The 15,251-nt window shown below is 36.4% G+C and overlaps 2 protein-coding genes across 5 annotated transcripts in view; one reads left to right on the top strand and one right to left on the bottom strand.

Annotated features, from left to right (window-relative positions):
- The window catches only part of LOC123517177 (centrosomal protein of 89 kDa-like), a 251,432-nt gene that overhangs the window by 40,786 nt on the left and 195,395 nt on the right, over positions 1 to 15,251 (bottom strand). The gene's annotated exons all lie outside the window — the stretch shown is intronic.
- Positions 1 to 15,251, top strand: part of LOC123517178 — a 58,669-nt gene that overhangs the window by 9,174 nt on the left and 34,244 nt on the right. For both annotated transcript variants that reach the window (XR_006678418.1, XM_045277177.1), the window contains exon 2: positions 6,357 to 6,565. Coding sequence is in view for 1 of the 2 variants with exons in the window: in XM_045277177.1 (XP_045133112.1) it covers positions 6,468 to 6,565 (98 nt within the window). In the remaining variant the exon portion in view is untranslated. The remainder of the gene's footprint in view (positions 1 to 6,356; positions 6,566 to 15,251) is intronic.

The raw sequence follows: 15,251 nt of genomic DNA, 5'->3' as shown, positions 1-15,251 counted from the left end.
TTCTCCACATTTGTCGCAATTCACTTTAATTAGCTTAACTTCCTCTTTCAGTACTTCATTTTCTTTCTTCATATCGGCACACTCTTTCATTATATTGTCATAACTCGTTTCCAGGCCCCCATACTTTTCAAACAGTTTTCAATTTTACCTTCCAACTCCAGAATTTTCTTCACATAAACGCTCTTCTCCATTATTCCTTGAAATCCTGTGAAGTCTGATTCATCTTTCGAGTTCACGGCCGCCATGTTGCGCAGATGTAAACAAACCAGCTGATGGCTCAAACGCAGGCTACAGTTTATATTCACCTTCCTGGACATTATTTTGCTAATCAATAGTTAACATGACTATATGGAGACGGGACAAACATTACAAGCTCCTTTCCCACCTTGGTTACTCTTAGGCAATGGTAACTGTAGAATTAGAGATGATTGCTCTGAGCTCAGCGACCACATCCGCCATCGACGGTGTCCCGTGTGTGTGTGTGTGTGTGTGTGTATTTACCTAGTTGTATTTACCTAGTTGTAGTTTTACAGGGCCTGGGCTTTATGCTCGTGTGGTCCCGTCTCCATATCTACACTTATCCAATTTTTCTTTAAAACTATGTACACTCTTTGCTGATACCACTTCCTCACTCAAACTGTTCCAAGTCTCAACACATCTTTGCGGAAACTAAATTTTTAACATCTCTCAGACATCGTCCCTTCCTTAGTTTCTTACTATGCGATCTTGTGCTTCTAAAGTCATATTCTTCTCTCAGGATCAGTTTCTCATTATCCACTTCATCCATTCCGTTAATCAATTTATAAACTTGTATCAGATCCCTCTCTCTTCTCTGCTCCAAGGTTGGTAGATCCATTGCCTTTAGTCTCTCCTCATATGCCATCCCTTTAAATTCTGGAACCATTCTTGTAGCCATTTTTGTAGTCTCTCTAATTTTCTTATGTGTTTCTTTTATGGGAGTCCACACAACTCCTGCATATTCCAATCTAGGTCTTATTTTAGTACTTATCAATTTCTTCATCATTTCCTTGTCCATATAGTGAAATGCTACTCCAATATTCCTTAGCAAATTATACGTCTCTCTGAAAATTCTATCAATATGGCTAACCGGTTGATTATTTTCTTCCATTGTCACTCCCAAGTCCTTTTCCTTTTTACTTTTTCTAGTTCTACTCCATCTCCCATCTTATAGATTCCCACTGGTCGTCTTTCACTTTTTCCCATTTCCATGACATGGCTTTTGTCCACATTGAATTCCATCTCCCATTTTTGCTCCATTTCCAGATCTTGTTTAAGTCTTCCTGTAGTATTTCACAATCCTCTTTTGTTTAATGACTCTGCACAGTTTCGCATCGTCCGCAAACAGATTTATGTAGCTGTTCACTCCTCTGGCATGTCATTTATATATACGAGAAAAAGTATTGGTGCCAATACTGACCCCTGTGGCACTCCGCTGTCTACTGTTCTCCACTTGGACTTCATATCTTTAACTATCGTCCTTATTTCTCTCCCCCTTAAGTAATTCTTCATCCATCTCAATGTGCTTCCTTTTAAGCCACCCTTCTCCTCTAACTTCCATAGTAATCTTTCATGTGGCACTTTATCAAAAGCCTTTTTTAGATCTAAATAAATACAGTCAACCCATCCCTCTCTCTCTTGTACTTTATCAACTATTCTAGAGTAGAAACTCAATAAATTTGTCACACATGACCGACCTTTTCTAAAACCAAATTGGCTATTTGATAATATTTTGTTGTCTTCAAGAAACTCAATCCATTGCTTCTTTATTACTTTTTCACACATCTTGCATATTACACTAGTTAGTGATACCGGTCTGTAATTTAAAGGTTCTTCCTTCCGCTCTTATATATGGGAACCACCTCAGCTCTTTTCCACTCCACTGGCACTGTTCCATTTTCTATTGAGCATTTTATGATGTTGTATATTGGACTTGCTAGTTCTTCCCTACATTCTTTCAGTATTCTGCCTGAGACTTCATCCGGTCCCATTGCCTTTTCCTCATCCAATTCCATCATCAACTTTTTATTTCAAGCTTGGTTACTTTAATCTCTTTCATATAGACAGTCTCTCTATTACCCTGTGGTCTTTCAAATTTGGATTCCTTAGTAAAGACCTCATGAAATTTACTATTTAACAGTTCTGCCATACTTTTGGGTCTTCCACCATTCCGTTCTCTCCTTTTAACCTTTCTATTGTTTCTTTTTGTCTTATTTTTCCATTTATGAATCTGTAGAACAATTTTGGTTATTCCTTACATTTTTCGACAATGTCCTTTTCATAGTTCTTTCTTCTTCCTTTCTCACCTTAGCATATTCATTTCTTGCTGTTTTGAAGTTTTCCTTATTTTCTGGATTTCTGTTTCTTCTCCACCTTTTCCCTGCTCCATCTCATTTCTCCTTTGCCCTAGCACATCTTGCATTAAACCAATCTTTCTTTCCTTCTTCTTTTGGTCTATATTTCGGGACATATTCCCTGACCCCAGTTTTGTATATTTCCAAAAATAAGTTATATTTTTCTTGAACCGTTGATGAGTTTTCCATCTCCTCCCAGTTTACGTTTCTAAAATAGTTCTTGAGATTCTCAACATCAGCCTTTCTGTAATTTAATCGGTCTCCTTTGTATGATTCATCTCTATCTTCCTTTCCTTCTTCTATATCCATTTCTAATATTCTTATATCATCGTTAATTGGTATATCCCTTGTAAAAACTAGGTCTAATCTTGCCAGCTCATCATTTCCTCTGAATCTTGTGTTTTCCTTTACTCTTTGGACCATCAAATTATCTATCATTAGGTTCAGGAATCTATCTCCCCAGGCATCTTCCCCCATACCACTTTCATAATTTTCCCAGTCTACCTCCTTACAGTTGAAATCTCCTATCAATATCACTTTTCTCCTTTCCTTAATGATTCTTGTAAGACTCCTTATTGTGTCATCTATCATGTCTCTATATTCTTGGTTAGTCCATGAGTTTGTTTTGGTGGCACATATGTTCCAATGATTGTTAACTCCTTTTTGTTAATATGCATCTTAACATACAGTATTTCTGATTTTCCTTCCCCAAACTCCACTTGATTTACCACTATCTCCTTCCTTAACATCATCATGACTCCTCCTCCTCCTTTACCCACTCTGTCTCTCCTCCATATATTATACCTTTTATCTATGTCTATTTTATTGCCTCATTTAACTTTGTTTCCACCAGGCATACAATATCTGGTTCTTCTTTCTTTATGTAATCTCTTAATTCTAATTTACTAGATAAAATCCCATCTATGTTTGTATACATCATTTTTAATCTCTTGTTCTTATCATTTTTAGTTAAACTTGCTCCATTTTTTCTCTTCTTTCTCTTTTATATACCATTTCCTTATCCTGTCTCCTATAATTCTCCAAAAATGCCTTCTTCTCCTCCTCTGACCTTTCATTATTTTTTCTCTTGCTTCTGCCACCAGTTCATTGTGTCTCTTCCTTTCCTCCTCGTTTCTATTTTTCTTTATATATATATCTTTGCAACCTTCTGTTTCTCTGAGTTTTGTTTTTCTATATAGTACTTCTTCTGCTGCTGCTTGTGATTTTAGTAATATCTTAATTGGTCTCACTGTTCCTTCTTGATATGGTCCCATTCTATGGATTTCTTCTACTTCCTCTTCTAAGTTCTGTCTATCCTCGTCATTCAGATGTTTTAGTAGGTCTTTTACTGATTTCATTTCGTCTTTTTCCCTTCTTGGTCTATATTTAACATTTTTTCTTTCAGTCCAAAATAATTACACTTTTTTCCGCAATTTCTCTTACTAAATTTTCTTTTTCTTGAGGACTCCTATCATTTTGCTTGTCATATTTTCATCTCTTTCTTTTAACTGTTCTTGAAATACTTCTTGAAATGATTCCTTGTCTTTCTTATCTTGGATTCTCCATGCTTATACTTCTTTTTTAATCACGTCTTGTACTCTTTCTTCTTCTTTGTTAACTAGATCTTTTAGCTTCTCTTTTTCTTTCTCGGCTTTACCGAGTCCTTCTTCCATCAATTTCTTATAGTTCGCTATTTGGACTTTTAATTCTTCATTTTCGGTTCTTAGCCTAGTTTCGTTTTCTTCCACTCTTTTTATCATTTCTTTCAATTTCTGGAGAATATGACTTTAGAAGCACATGATCGCAGAGTAAGAAACTAAGGAAGGGACGATGTCTGAGAGATGTTAAAAAATTTAGTTTCCCGCAAAGATGTGTTGAGACTTGGAACAGTTTGAGTGAGGAAGTGGTGTCAGCAAAGAGTGTGCATAGTTTTAAAGAAAAATTGGATAAGTGTAGATATGGAGACGGGACCACACGAGCATAAAGCCAAGGCCCTGTAAAACTACAACTAGGTAAATACAACTAGGTAAATACACACACACACGAGACGCGGTAGAGGAAGCACGCAATACCGTCACTCCCGAGGATCAGCTGATCTTCACTACCTTTGTTTGGGTTTGCAGTGGCCTGGGCGAAAAGTGTGGACTCATTTTTTTTTTTTTTTTTTCATGAATATAGTGTTAAATAATAATGAGTGAGAAAGATATTCCATCTAAATGCAGGTATGTGACAAGGGAAAGAATGAAAGCTGATGATGACAATGTTGGTGAGGGAGAAAGAAAATTTGAAGGCTTTGATACGGCGCAAACATCACTATTTGATAGAGTCTTGACTATCGAACGTTAATTAGATAAATTGATAAAGGAGAATATGGGAATGAAAGAGAATGAAGAACAGAATAAAGAACTCCTTTTCCGCGACACGCCCGTTTTCCGCGGGACCACTGCCTCTCATGTAAGGTTCAACCCAATCTCAGTCATTTCCGTATCCTCGCCACCTGTAATAGAAACAGTTTAAGAATACTGAAATCCCTATATATTTCCCAAGTAAAGCCATCCCTCAACAATACTCTGTCAGCATACCCACTTATGATAGTGTGAATTTTTACCATTGTAATTCTCTTTGTATTTTTACTTTATTCTTTTATACTTATATTTGTTTTATCGTTTTATTTTATTTTAGATCACTGATGATGACATAAGATGAAATGTCGAAACATTTGGCCCATTAAAGATGCTGCTCGTAGCTACCTTAGTTATTGCTTTCCTACTGAAAATACGATTTCCCAGAAATCAACCTGTTTCGGATATATATATATATATATATATATATATATATATATATATATATATATATATATATATATATATATATATATATATATATATATATATATATATATATATATATATATATATATATATATATATATATATATATATATATATATATATATATATATATATATATATATATATATATATATATATATATATATATATATATATAGATAATTACTGAGTCCGGTTCCACTCTCTGCCCCGAGCAGATAGAGACCGCTACCCTCTCTCTGTGCATAGTCCATGTGTGTGTGTATTTTAGATAGGATATTTTGTGAATTAGAGAAATGTGAAGATATTTTGTTGGCAGCGGTGTTGGGTAAAGTGAAAGGGGGGAGACTGTCACCATCTATGGTATGTCCTCCCCCCTCCCCCCCACCAAAAAAAAAAGGAAAAGAAAAATAGTGTAATGAGGCCCCGCAAAGACAAGATTAAATGTATTTGCTTGAGGAAGTGGTACCATTTGGTACATTTTTCCTCATAAACAGTGCATTGTGGCCCAAAGACAAGTTAAGTGTTATTTTCTTGTGGAACTACAAAGTGATCGAGTTGTGTGTGCCGCTACGCGGGTGAAAAGTTAAAAGTACAATAACTTTGTGTGAAGTAGTGGATTATACTATGTAATTGTTTTTACTTGTATTTCCTATGTAGTGAGTGTGTATCCTTTTCTGGTGAGCTGGACTGTGAGCAAAAACGAATGTGATTGTGGGGAGAAAGTTCTCTTAATGTTATTCCATCAATTTGTTTATTTATTGCTTTTTTTCTAATGAAATTTATTGGAAAGTTTTGTGAATTTATATTCTAGTGTGAACCATTTGAAAATTTAACTAGTGCCTTGATTCAGCTACTACTACTATTTTGAAAAATAAAAATCAAAATTGGAAACCTTTCATAAATTTCTTTTTTCTTTAAAAATTCCCGCATTACACATATACATATGAAGTTTAGTATTTGGAACAAATGATGACTATTAAAGTGCAGCTATTATTTTTCTGTTATTATTACTTTTTGATATGTTTGTTGGATTATCATCCTTAAATGTCACTATTGATCAGTCATTTACAAGTTATGAAATTATGACAAGCATACCATGACCCATGTACATATTTATTCAAGGAAAATAATATACTTTGCAACTTTTCAGAATGATGGAGGCAACTATCAGTATGAAAGTTCTGAGATTGAACGGCTCCACTTTGTAAAATTTGAGACCAAATATATTGAACACTGGCTGGACTTCATTCGCAACCACCTAATGTGCAGTAAAGAATCCATGCTTGGAAAAACCATTAAAGCTACAGGTGGAGGTGCTTACAAGTTTGCTGAATTGCTTCAACAAAAGCTTGGACTCATGTAAGTTCACATGTTCAATGTATTTTTGATCTGTATTAATTAATTAATTTATATACATGTATTTTTTATTTATTAGTTTGCTTTTTATATTTGCATTTTGTCCAAGAAAAAAAATTATAAAGCATACTTGATATGCCAGGCAGAGAAAATTAGTCTGCAAATCATATTTCAATAGTTTTGATAGTTCAGGTCTTTGGAAGGAGAAACACAGAAACAAAATTCTAGGCTACCAACAAATTTGATAAAAGAATTAAGATATGGCTTAATTCCTTTATTAGGTGTGTGGACAGAATAAAGGCACATTCATACTATTCATCATGTCTCCATCTCATCACATCACATCACATCACTGTTCCATCAGAATTTTTTACAAGTAATTCAATGGATCTGTTCACACCAATCAATTCATTACCATGACATCACAGCACTGTCATGTCACAAGTTCTTTCCAAGAATATTTTTCTGATGTGACTGTTGTGCTGAACCATTTCTTGGTTGTTGCCGGTAGTTTGAACGATGCCCTGTCAATGTTCAGTCATTGACCAGCATCTGCAGGAACCACTGCCAGTCTTTCTTACACAAATATTTGCTATGTACTAGCCTAATGTAGAAGTAAAAGGATACTTGCCTCAAGCACATAGCCAATCTTTCATTTTGGGTAATTGCCTCCCAAAAAGTAGCAGTTTTCTTGAGATCTCCCTCTCTCTTATTCAACAACTAGTTGAATTTAAATCTTGACATTCTGAAGTATTGAAAAATTTTACTTCATCATTTCCAATTCCTTGTAAAGAGTTAACCATTCACTTTTGATTTTTGTTTTCTTCAAGGCTTTATGTACCCATAACCACTTATTTTTATGGTTGAACTCTTCCTCTTCATCCGATAGAAGTGCAGTTATTGCAGAGTTCTTCACCTGAAACTTATGTGTCATACCTATTCAAGGAATGAGTGGAAAATAAAGAGTGGTTGATGACAGAAGACATGTAAGGCATGTAAAAGTCTAATAGAAAAGTTGTTTTTGTAAACATAAATGTACTGTATCATATATTGTGGCCTATAAATCAAGTTGTTAAGTTCATTTTTTTATGGTCAAAACTTGGGGGTTGACTTATAGGATAGATATGAAATAACAACCTTTGAATATATTTGCACCAGTAGCATCAGGATACCGGAAAACTGCTACCGAACTTGGCCTAAGGGTATGTTCTCACTATATAAGTGGAGCAGAGCAGAGCGGTTGGTAGTGTTATTAGTTTTTACATAGTTTTGGATGTACAGATGTTCAGTTGTTCACACTGCTACTGGAGCAGTACAGAGTGGAGTGGAGCAGCATGCTTGAGAAATACGGGCATATTTTTTTTGCTGCTCGGCAGCTAGCAGCCCTCCATTACTCCACCAATAGCCAAGAAGGTATCTACCAATGTGAGTTTTATTGCTGAACCCAAAATTACAATCACTGACCAGATTGTCCATAGTTCTGGTACAATTTGACTGTATATATTGGTAGTATGTTGAGAAAAGCTAAATTGGTTATATACTGATCCTATACATAATTATCAGTGACCCACACAGCCATGGGATATGACTTTACCAACGAAATTCCATGTTCCTTTATAAATTGTTACATTTTTCGTCATCCTTCCAGATAAACAATGAGTGAGTTTTTTGGACTGTTGGTTTCATTCGTAAATATGCAAAGAATTGCAATTTATCTCTCCTCAGATCATCAAAGAGATGGTGGTATTCTCCATACTGATCTGTCCTTGCATTGATGGGATGAACCCAGTGTTTCCATATCTGTCTTTTGCTGTCAAGCAATAGGATCACACACACAACACACACTCTGTAGCAACTGATTCTTGTGCAGGTCGCCCTGTCCTTTTTATTATGTGAACACCTAACCACCACTCCACTCTACTCTGCTCTGCACAGCTCTGCTCAGCTCCAATCCGATTGTAGTGTGAACATTCCCTAAGGGCTGTGTGTACACGTTATTTTACTAAGATATGGTAAAACTGGAAATTGCTATTCATGAGGACTGCACATACTGACACTGTAGTAAATAGGAACAACAATGTACATACACAATACCATACTTTATTGGTATAGAATATTTTATTGATACAAAAACTAAAATCATGATCGTTTCATAACGAAACGATCTTGATTGACTGCTCAATGCTGCCACTTAGTGACAAGCATTTAATTTGAACAGCTTTTTAGGTGTAAAATTTTGAATATATTTTGTTCTCAAATGAAAATTTGTTTCACCAAATTCACATAAAGTCAGAAATGTTGCGCTTTGTACGAGTGATGGAAACAAAGTGAGCATGTGCATAAAGCCATAAATGCATTAAACCCATTATAGTAAAACTAAATTGTACTGACCCATAGGGCTAGGCCTATAATCCATGCGATGCTGCTATATCTCTCATTACTTAAAGGAAAACGGAATAACTGTTCTTTATTTATTTTAATGCATGACTTCGCTAAAAAATAATATAAGTGATGGACAAGACATGGAGATGCCATAGGTAAATTAACTATAGTTAAGGTGCTGGTTATAAAAGTGAAAATGAGGCTGATAATTTACCTAATATTTACTATTATGTCCTCTCGAGATACCCAGTGTAATATAATGAGTGGGGAAAAGAAACGCTGATAAGGTTGTGATGCTGTGTGGTGTATATCTTGTTTGCACTGGGACAAATTCTCTTCACTGTGCCTTCAGATATACCAGCTGCATCTGCTGTCCTCTTCCTCGCTTGATTTATTGGTAAGAGTGGCCCTTGCAAGCTTTATTTATTAATTCTGTACACAAACTTCTTGGTTTGGCTGTACAATACATAGTGGCGACCAAATGAGAAGTGAGTTGATTTGCACCTGCGTGGTGATCTGACTCCTCCCCCTTCCCCCATGGGAAATCCCGCCTCGGGTCGACTGGCAACGTTGCCTGACATGCCACATCGTCATACATGTCCATGAAATACCTTCGTTTAACTTGGTATATAACACTTATTTGTATCACCTGCTATTTAATGAAATAGTCAGAATATTCTTAGAATGCCGTTTGTTGATAATACTATGATTAAAGAACCATGAGTAGTATAGACTGAATGTTTTGGTTGGAAATCTGGCAAAATGGCAAACAACACACTACGGGTCAGTACAATTTACTTTTACTATAGTGCCCAGTTATAGATCCTGTTAGAATTTTTTTAATGAGATTTTGGTACAAATAGTGTCTATGGGATAAGGAACACAAATAAAAAAAATTTTTTCGGAAATTGCATTTGGAAATTAGGAAAACTTGCATGTCCTATAAAGTACGCTTGGGCACTACCTTAGAGAAAGACTGTAAAATATACAAAGTAGGAAAACTGAAAGAAAATACTGAAAATTTGTATATATTATTATATTTACAGAACCTCAGTAATTGTTTGAGAATAAATGTGTGCTCTTTAAGAAATCTAACTTAGCAAAAGCACAAGATAATTTTTTTCTTATTTATTACTGAAATATTTTTACAGTTTAGATTGAACTTCATCATGAATCTGACAAATAGCATAATGTTAATTTTACACATGACAGAGTAAACCTCAAGAGAGGAATGTTTCCATTGCCCTTTATGCCCATTATTATTCCCACCTTGTGATAAAGACGACAGGCCAGGACAAAAATGAAATTCATAAAACCAGTTATGCAGCGCCTAGTGTGACTTTCAATTTTGAGTTCTGATGGCATAGCACATCACCATATTATCTAGGTCTACACTGCCCATGTGGGTGTTGTAGACTTTTATGGTATTTGGGTGGTCCGCTTTCACCTGTTTCACCCACTCTGATGAATACCAGAACAGAAAAAGATTGTAAATTCACTATGTGTGTGTGTGTTTGTATATATATATATATATATATATATATATATATATATATATATATATATATATATATATATATATATATATATATATATATATATATCTATCTATCTATCTATCTATCTATCTATCTATATATATATATATATATATATATATATATATATATATATATATATATATATATATATATATATATCAGTCAACCCTCGGCTATCGCGACTTCGGCTATCGCGCTTTATTGCTACCGTGCACCCATGAAAAGCTGCTAAAATTTCATTATTGCGACCTCAAATGCCTACTATAGCGCGCCCCGCCATGACGTCATGGAATATCTGAGCGCTAATTGGCCAAAACCGTCTTCCCGCCAAGATCAATTCGGCTATCGCGTTTTCGGCTATGGCGCGGCTATTTCGGCCCCAATTGGGCGCGATAGCCGAGGTTAATATATATATATATATATATATATATATATATATATATATATATATATATATATATATATATATATATATATATACAGGTTGAACCTCCCAAGTCCGGCAACCACCGGACCTTAGACTTGCCAGACCATGGAAAATTCCAAACTATAGGTGATCCCCAAAACACCCTCTATATACATACCCTGCATTATACAAGTGTAGCTGTAACATTGTTTTGATATATGATAGTTGTACATGAAAATATACATGCAGAAGCATATAGAAAAACACGTAAATTAAGTTCAGCATGGAAAATTTTTGCCTGTGCCATTATCATCTCGCCGGACACAGGGACATTACCAGCGCGCCGAAGCTTAAACTACTGTAAGAGAACACTGTCTAAATCACTGCTTTTACCCTCCTTAAGTGTTCTACGAACCTCCATGTTCTTCTTGCTCTCACACTCACTGTAAAACTTGAGAAGTAGATTCTTCTGCTTTTTTTATATCATAGACGGTTGATGAGCCAATGTTGTACTGTTGGCATAGGCTCCGCACTGAAACACCTTTATCTAGCTTCCTCAATAGGTCCACTTTCTGTTGCACTGATATTGTCATATGTTTGCACTTTTTCTTTGGTTCACACACAACACTATCACTTCCTGGTCGCTTGGAAGCCATGTTTAGGGGCAAATATTACAGAAAAAAATGTTTATGGTACTTGCAATGAGTGGCAGCGTGGTACTGATCCAAATTTGACCCAGAATGCCCAGGCTTCAAAACACAGTACAGCGCCCAGGCAAATTACTCCGGCCAATTCAAAAATTCTGGCACACAAATTTTGCCGGATTACAGGTGTTGCTGGATGAAAGAATACCGGATTAACTCTTATATTCCGGCGATCGTATATGAATGATTGCATCAGTGTGTCCGTAGCGACGGCGTTCGTTCCCGTAATCAAGAATTTTCACGCCTCATGTTTGAGCTCCAGATGCGGTTTCTCGAGTCAGATGGCGAGTGGAAGTATCTGGCTTCTTTTTCCACCCGCAGTGTTGCCACTAGCTTTATATATTTAGGGGTAACTAAGCTATTCTCCCATTCTGAGGGCGACACTTGGCAACCCAAGCGACCCGCCGTGTTGCAAGCACCCTGATAAGAGCGAAGGGACACATACGCTAAATTTGTTCAGCAAAGTGATTAAAATATTACCATTCTTTCATGTTCATTTTCTCATTATCTTTGATTATAATAAAATGGTAGAAGGTAACGCTTCTGAGAGAGAGAGAGAGAGAGAGAGAGAGAGAGAGAGAGATCAAACCGAACAGGTTGGGGCATGCAGGCGTGTGTGTGTGTGTGTGTGTGTGTGTGTGTGTGTATTTACCTAGTTGTATTTACCTAGTTGTAGTTTTACAGGGCCTGGGCTTTATGCTCGTGTGGTCCCGTCTCCATATCTACACTTATCCAATTTTTCTTTAAAACTATGTACACTCTTTGCTGATACCACTTCCTCACTCAAACTGTTCCAAGTCTCAACACATCTTTCCCATGGACAAACTAAATTTTTAACATCTCTCAGACATCGTCCCTTCCTTAGTTTCTTACTATGCGATCTTGTGCTTCTAAAGTCATATTCTTCTCTCAGGATCAGTTTCTCATTATCCACTTCATCCATTCCGTTAATCAATTTATAAACTTGTATCAGATCCCAATAAGTTCTCTCTCTTCTCTGCTCCAAGGTTGGTAGATCCATTGCCTTTAGTCTCTCCTCATATGCCATCCCTTTAAATTCTGGAACCATTCTTGTAGCCATTTTTGTAGTCTTCTCTAATTTTCTTATGTCACTTTTTAACAATTTTATGTCTGCAAGGAGTCCACACAACTCCTGCATATTCCAATCTAGGTCTTATTTTAGTACTTATCAATTTCTTCATCATTTCCTTATGCACTCCTCCTACCATTTCAAGTTTCCAGATCAGTCTCTGGTGTGGTACCTTATCAAAGGCCTTTTTAAATCCAGATATATTCCATCAGCCCAACCATCTCTTTCCTGTATTACATCTATCACCCTCGAATAGTAACATATCAGGTTTGTCGTGCATGAACGCCCTTTCCTAAAACCAAATTGACACTCACAAAGTATGTCATTTTCTCCAAGAAGTCTGTCCATCTAGTCTTCACCACCCTCTCACACATCTTAGCTACCACACTTGTAAGTGACACTGGTCTATAGTTCAATGGGTCTCTCTTGTTACCTGATTTATAGATTGGGACAATGTTAGCTCTTTTCCAGTCTTGGGGCACTACACCTTCCCTTAATGAGGCATCAATTACTTCACAAACTTTTTCTGCCAATTGCTCCTGCATTCTCTTAAAATCCATCCTGATACCCCATCAGGTCCCACAGCTTTTCTCACTTCTAAACTCCCCATCATGTTCTTGATCTCCTCCACCGTTACTTGAAACTCCTTCATAATCCCTTTCTGTTCCATTACCAGTGGTTTGTCAAAAGCAGTCTCCTTTGTGAATACCTTCCGAAAGCATCCATTCATAGCCTCTGCCATTTCCTGGGATCTTCACTGTATACTCCATTTACTTCTAAACTTTCAATACTTTCTCTATTTTTGATGTTGTTGTTCACATGTCTGTAAAAAAGCCTTGGTTGGTCTTTACATTTATCAATTATATCCTTTTCTTGTTTCTTTCTTTCTTCTCTTCTAATCAACACATATTCATTTCTTGCTCTTTTGTAACTTTCCCACTGCTTAATCCGTCTTTTCCTTCTCCACCTCTTCCATGCATCCTCTTTTCTTGTTCTAGCCTTTTCACATCTATCGTTAAACCAGTCCTGCTTTCCAACTTCTCTATGTTGTCTTATTGGTACAAATTTTTCTCACCTTCTTTGTATATTTTTATAAATTCCTTCCACTTTTCATTTGCTCCTTAGCACTCTTGAATTTCATCCAATTTGTCTCTTGAAAGAATTTCTTTAGGTTTCCAAAATCTGTCTTGGCATAATTCCATCTTCCCACTTTATATTCTTCATTTCTTCTAGATTTCTCTTCGTCTATCACCTTGAACTCCAAAACTGCATGATCACTCTTTGCTAAAGGGCACTCCACCCTCATCTCCTCAATGACCATTGGCTCTGTACTAAAGACCAAGTCCAGTCTTGACGATGCTCCCTCTCCTCCAAACCTAGTATCTTCTTTGACCCACTGAGTTAACACATTTTCCATTGCCAGTGTCAATAGTGTATTTCCCATGTTGTCTCTGATCCTTCCATTGACCAGTCCTCCCAACACACCTCTTTACAATTAAAATCTCCCATCATTATAGTTCGTTCACAGCCACCCAACATTTCTTCCAGACATGTTCCTGTATCACTTATCATTTCTTCATATTCCTGTACTGACCATGCATTTGTCTTAGGTGGTACGTACACCACTATGTAGTGCCTCTTTTTCCTTCATTAGTTTCTGCTCTGATCTTTAGCACTTCTGCCTTTCCCATACCTTTTTCACTTGATCCACCTTTATATCTTTTTAACCAGCAACATCACTCCTCCTCCCATCTTACCTACTCTATTTCTTTTCCAAACGTTATATTTCCTTCTCCAACCTTCATCAGGTCTTCTCCTCTCTCAGTTTTGTTTCAGTAAGACCCACAATATCTGGGTTCTTGTCCCTCAAGTAATCGTTGAGTTCTAAAATCCCGATATCACTCCATTTATGTTGGAATACATTACATTTCGCTCATATGTAAGTTTCTTTAGTCCTTTCTTGCTGTACTTTTCTGGGTTATGAACCACTTCCTCAGTCTCATATCCAAGATTCTCCAGAAAAACTCTTTCTTCTCTTCTTCTGTCCTCTCTTCATTTTTTTCAAAGCCTCCTTTCTCAACTCATTTAACATTTCTCTTTCCTTTTCACCGAGATCTCTTCTCAACCAAATCTTCCTTGTTGTTTCCTGCTGGGCTAGCCTCCATGACTTCTCCACCAATTCATCTACATCCTTTTGTGACTTAAGTTTGATTCTTATTGGCCTCATACCTTCTCTTGTGAACTTTCCAATTCTATGGAAGTCCTCTATTTCTTGTACTAGGTCTTTTCCTCCTCTTGCACCACATTAATGATATTATTTATCACCTTTTTATGTTTTCTCTCTCTCCATTTTACTCGGTGTCTTATCCTCCTCCACACCAAATATCACCACACATCTCTTTTTGTCTACAGTTTCCCTCACCAATGTCTCATTTGACTTAATAACCTTCACCACTTTCTCAGCTATCTTCTCTTCTATGATCTGTTGATCTATAATTTCAGCAAGGCCCAAAGTTTTCTCCCTGACTCTTTGATTTCCTTTTCCAGACTTGCAACTTTGTAATTT

Source organism: Portunus trituberculatus, chromosome 41, assembly GCF_017591435.1.
Source record: "Portunus trituberculatus isolate SZX2019 chromosome 41, ASM1759143v1, whole genome shotgun sequence".
Classification (NCBI taxonomy): Eukaryota; Metazoa; Arthropoda; class Malacostraca; order Decapoda; family Portunidae; genus Portunus; species Portunus trituberculatus.
This window is presented reverse-complemented; position numbering and strand designations above follow the sequence as displayed.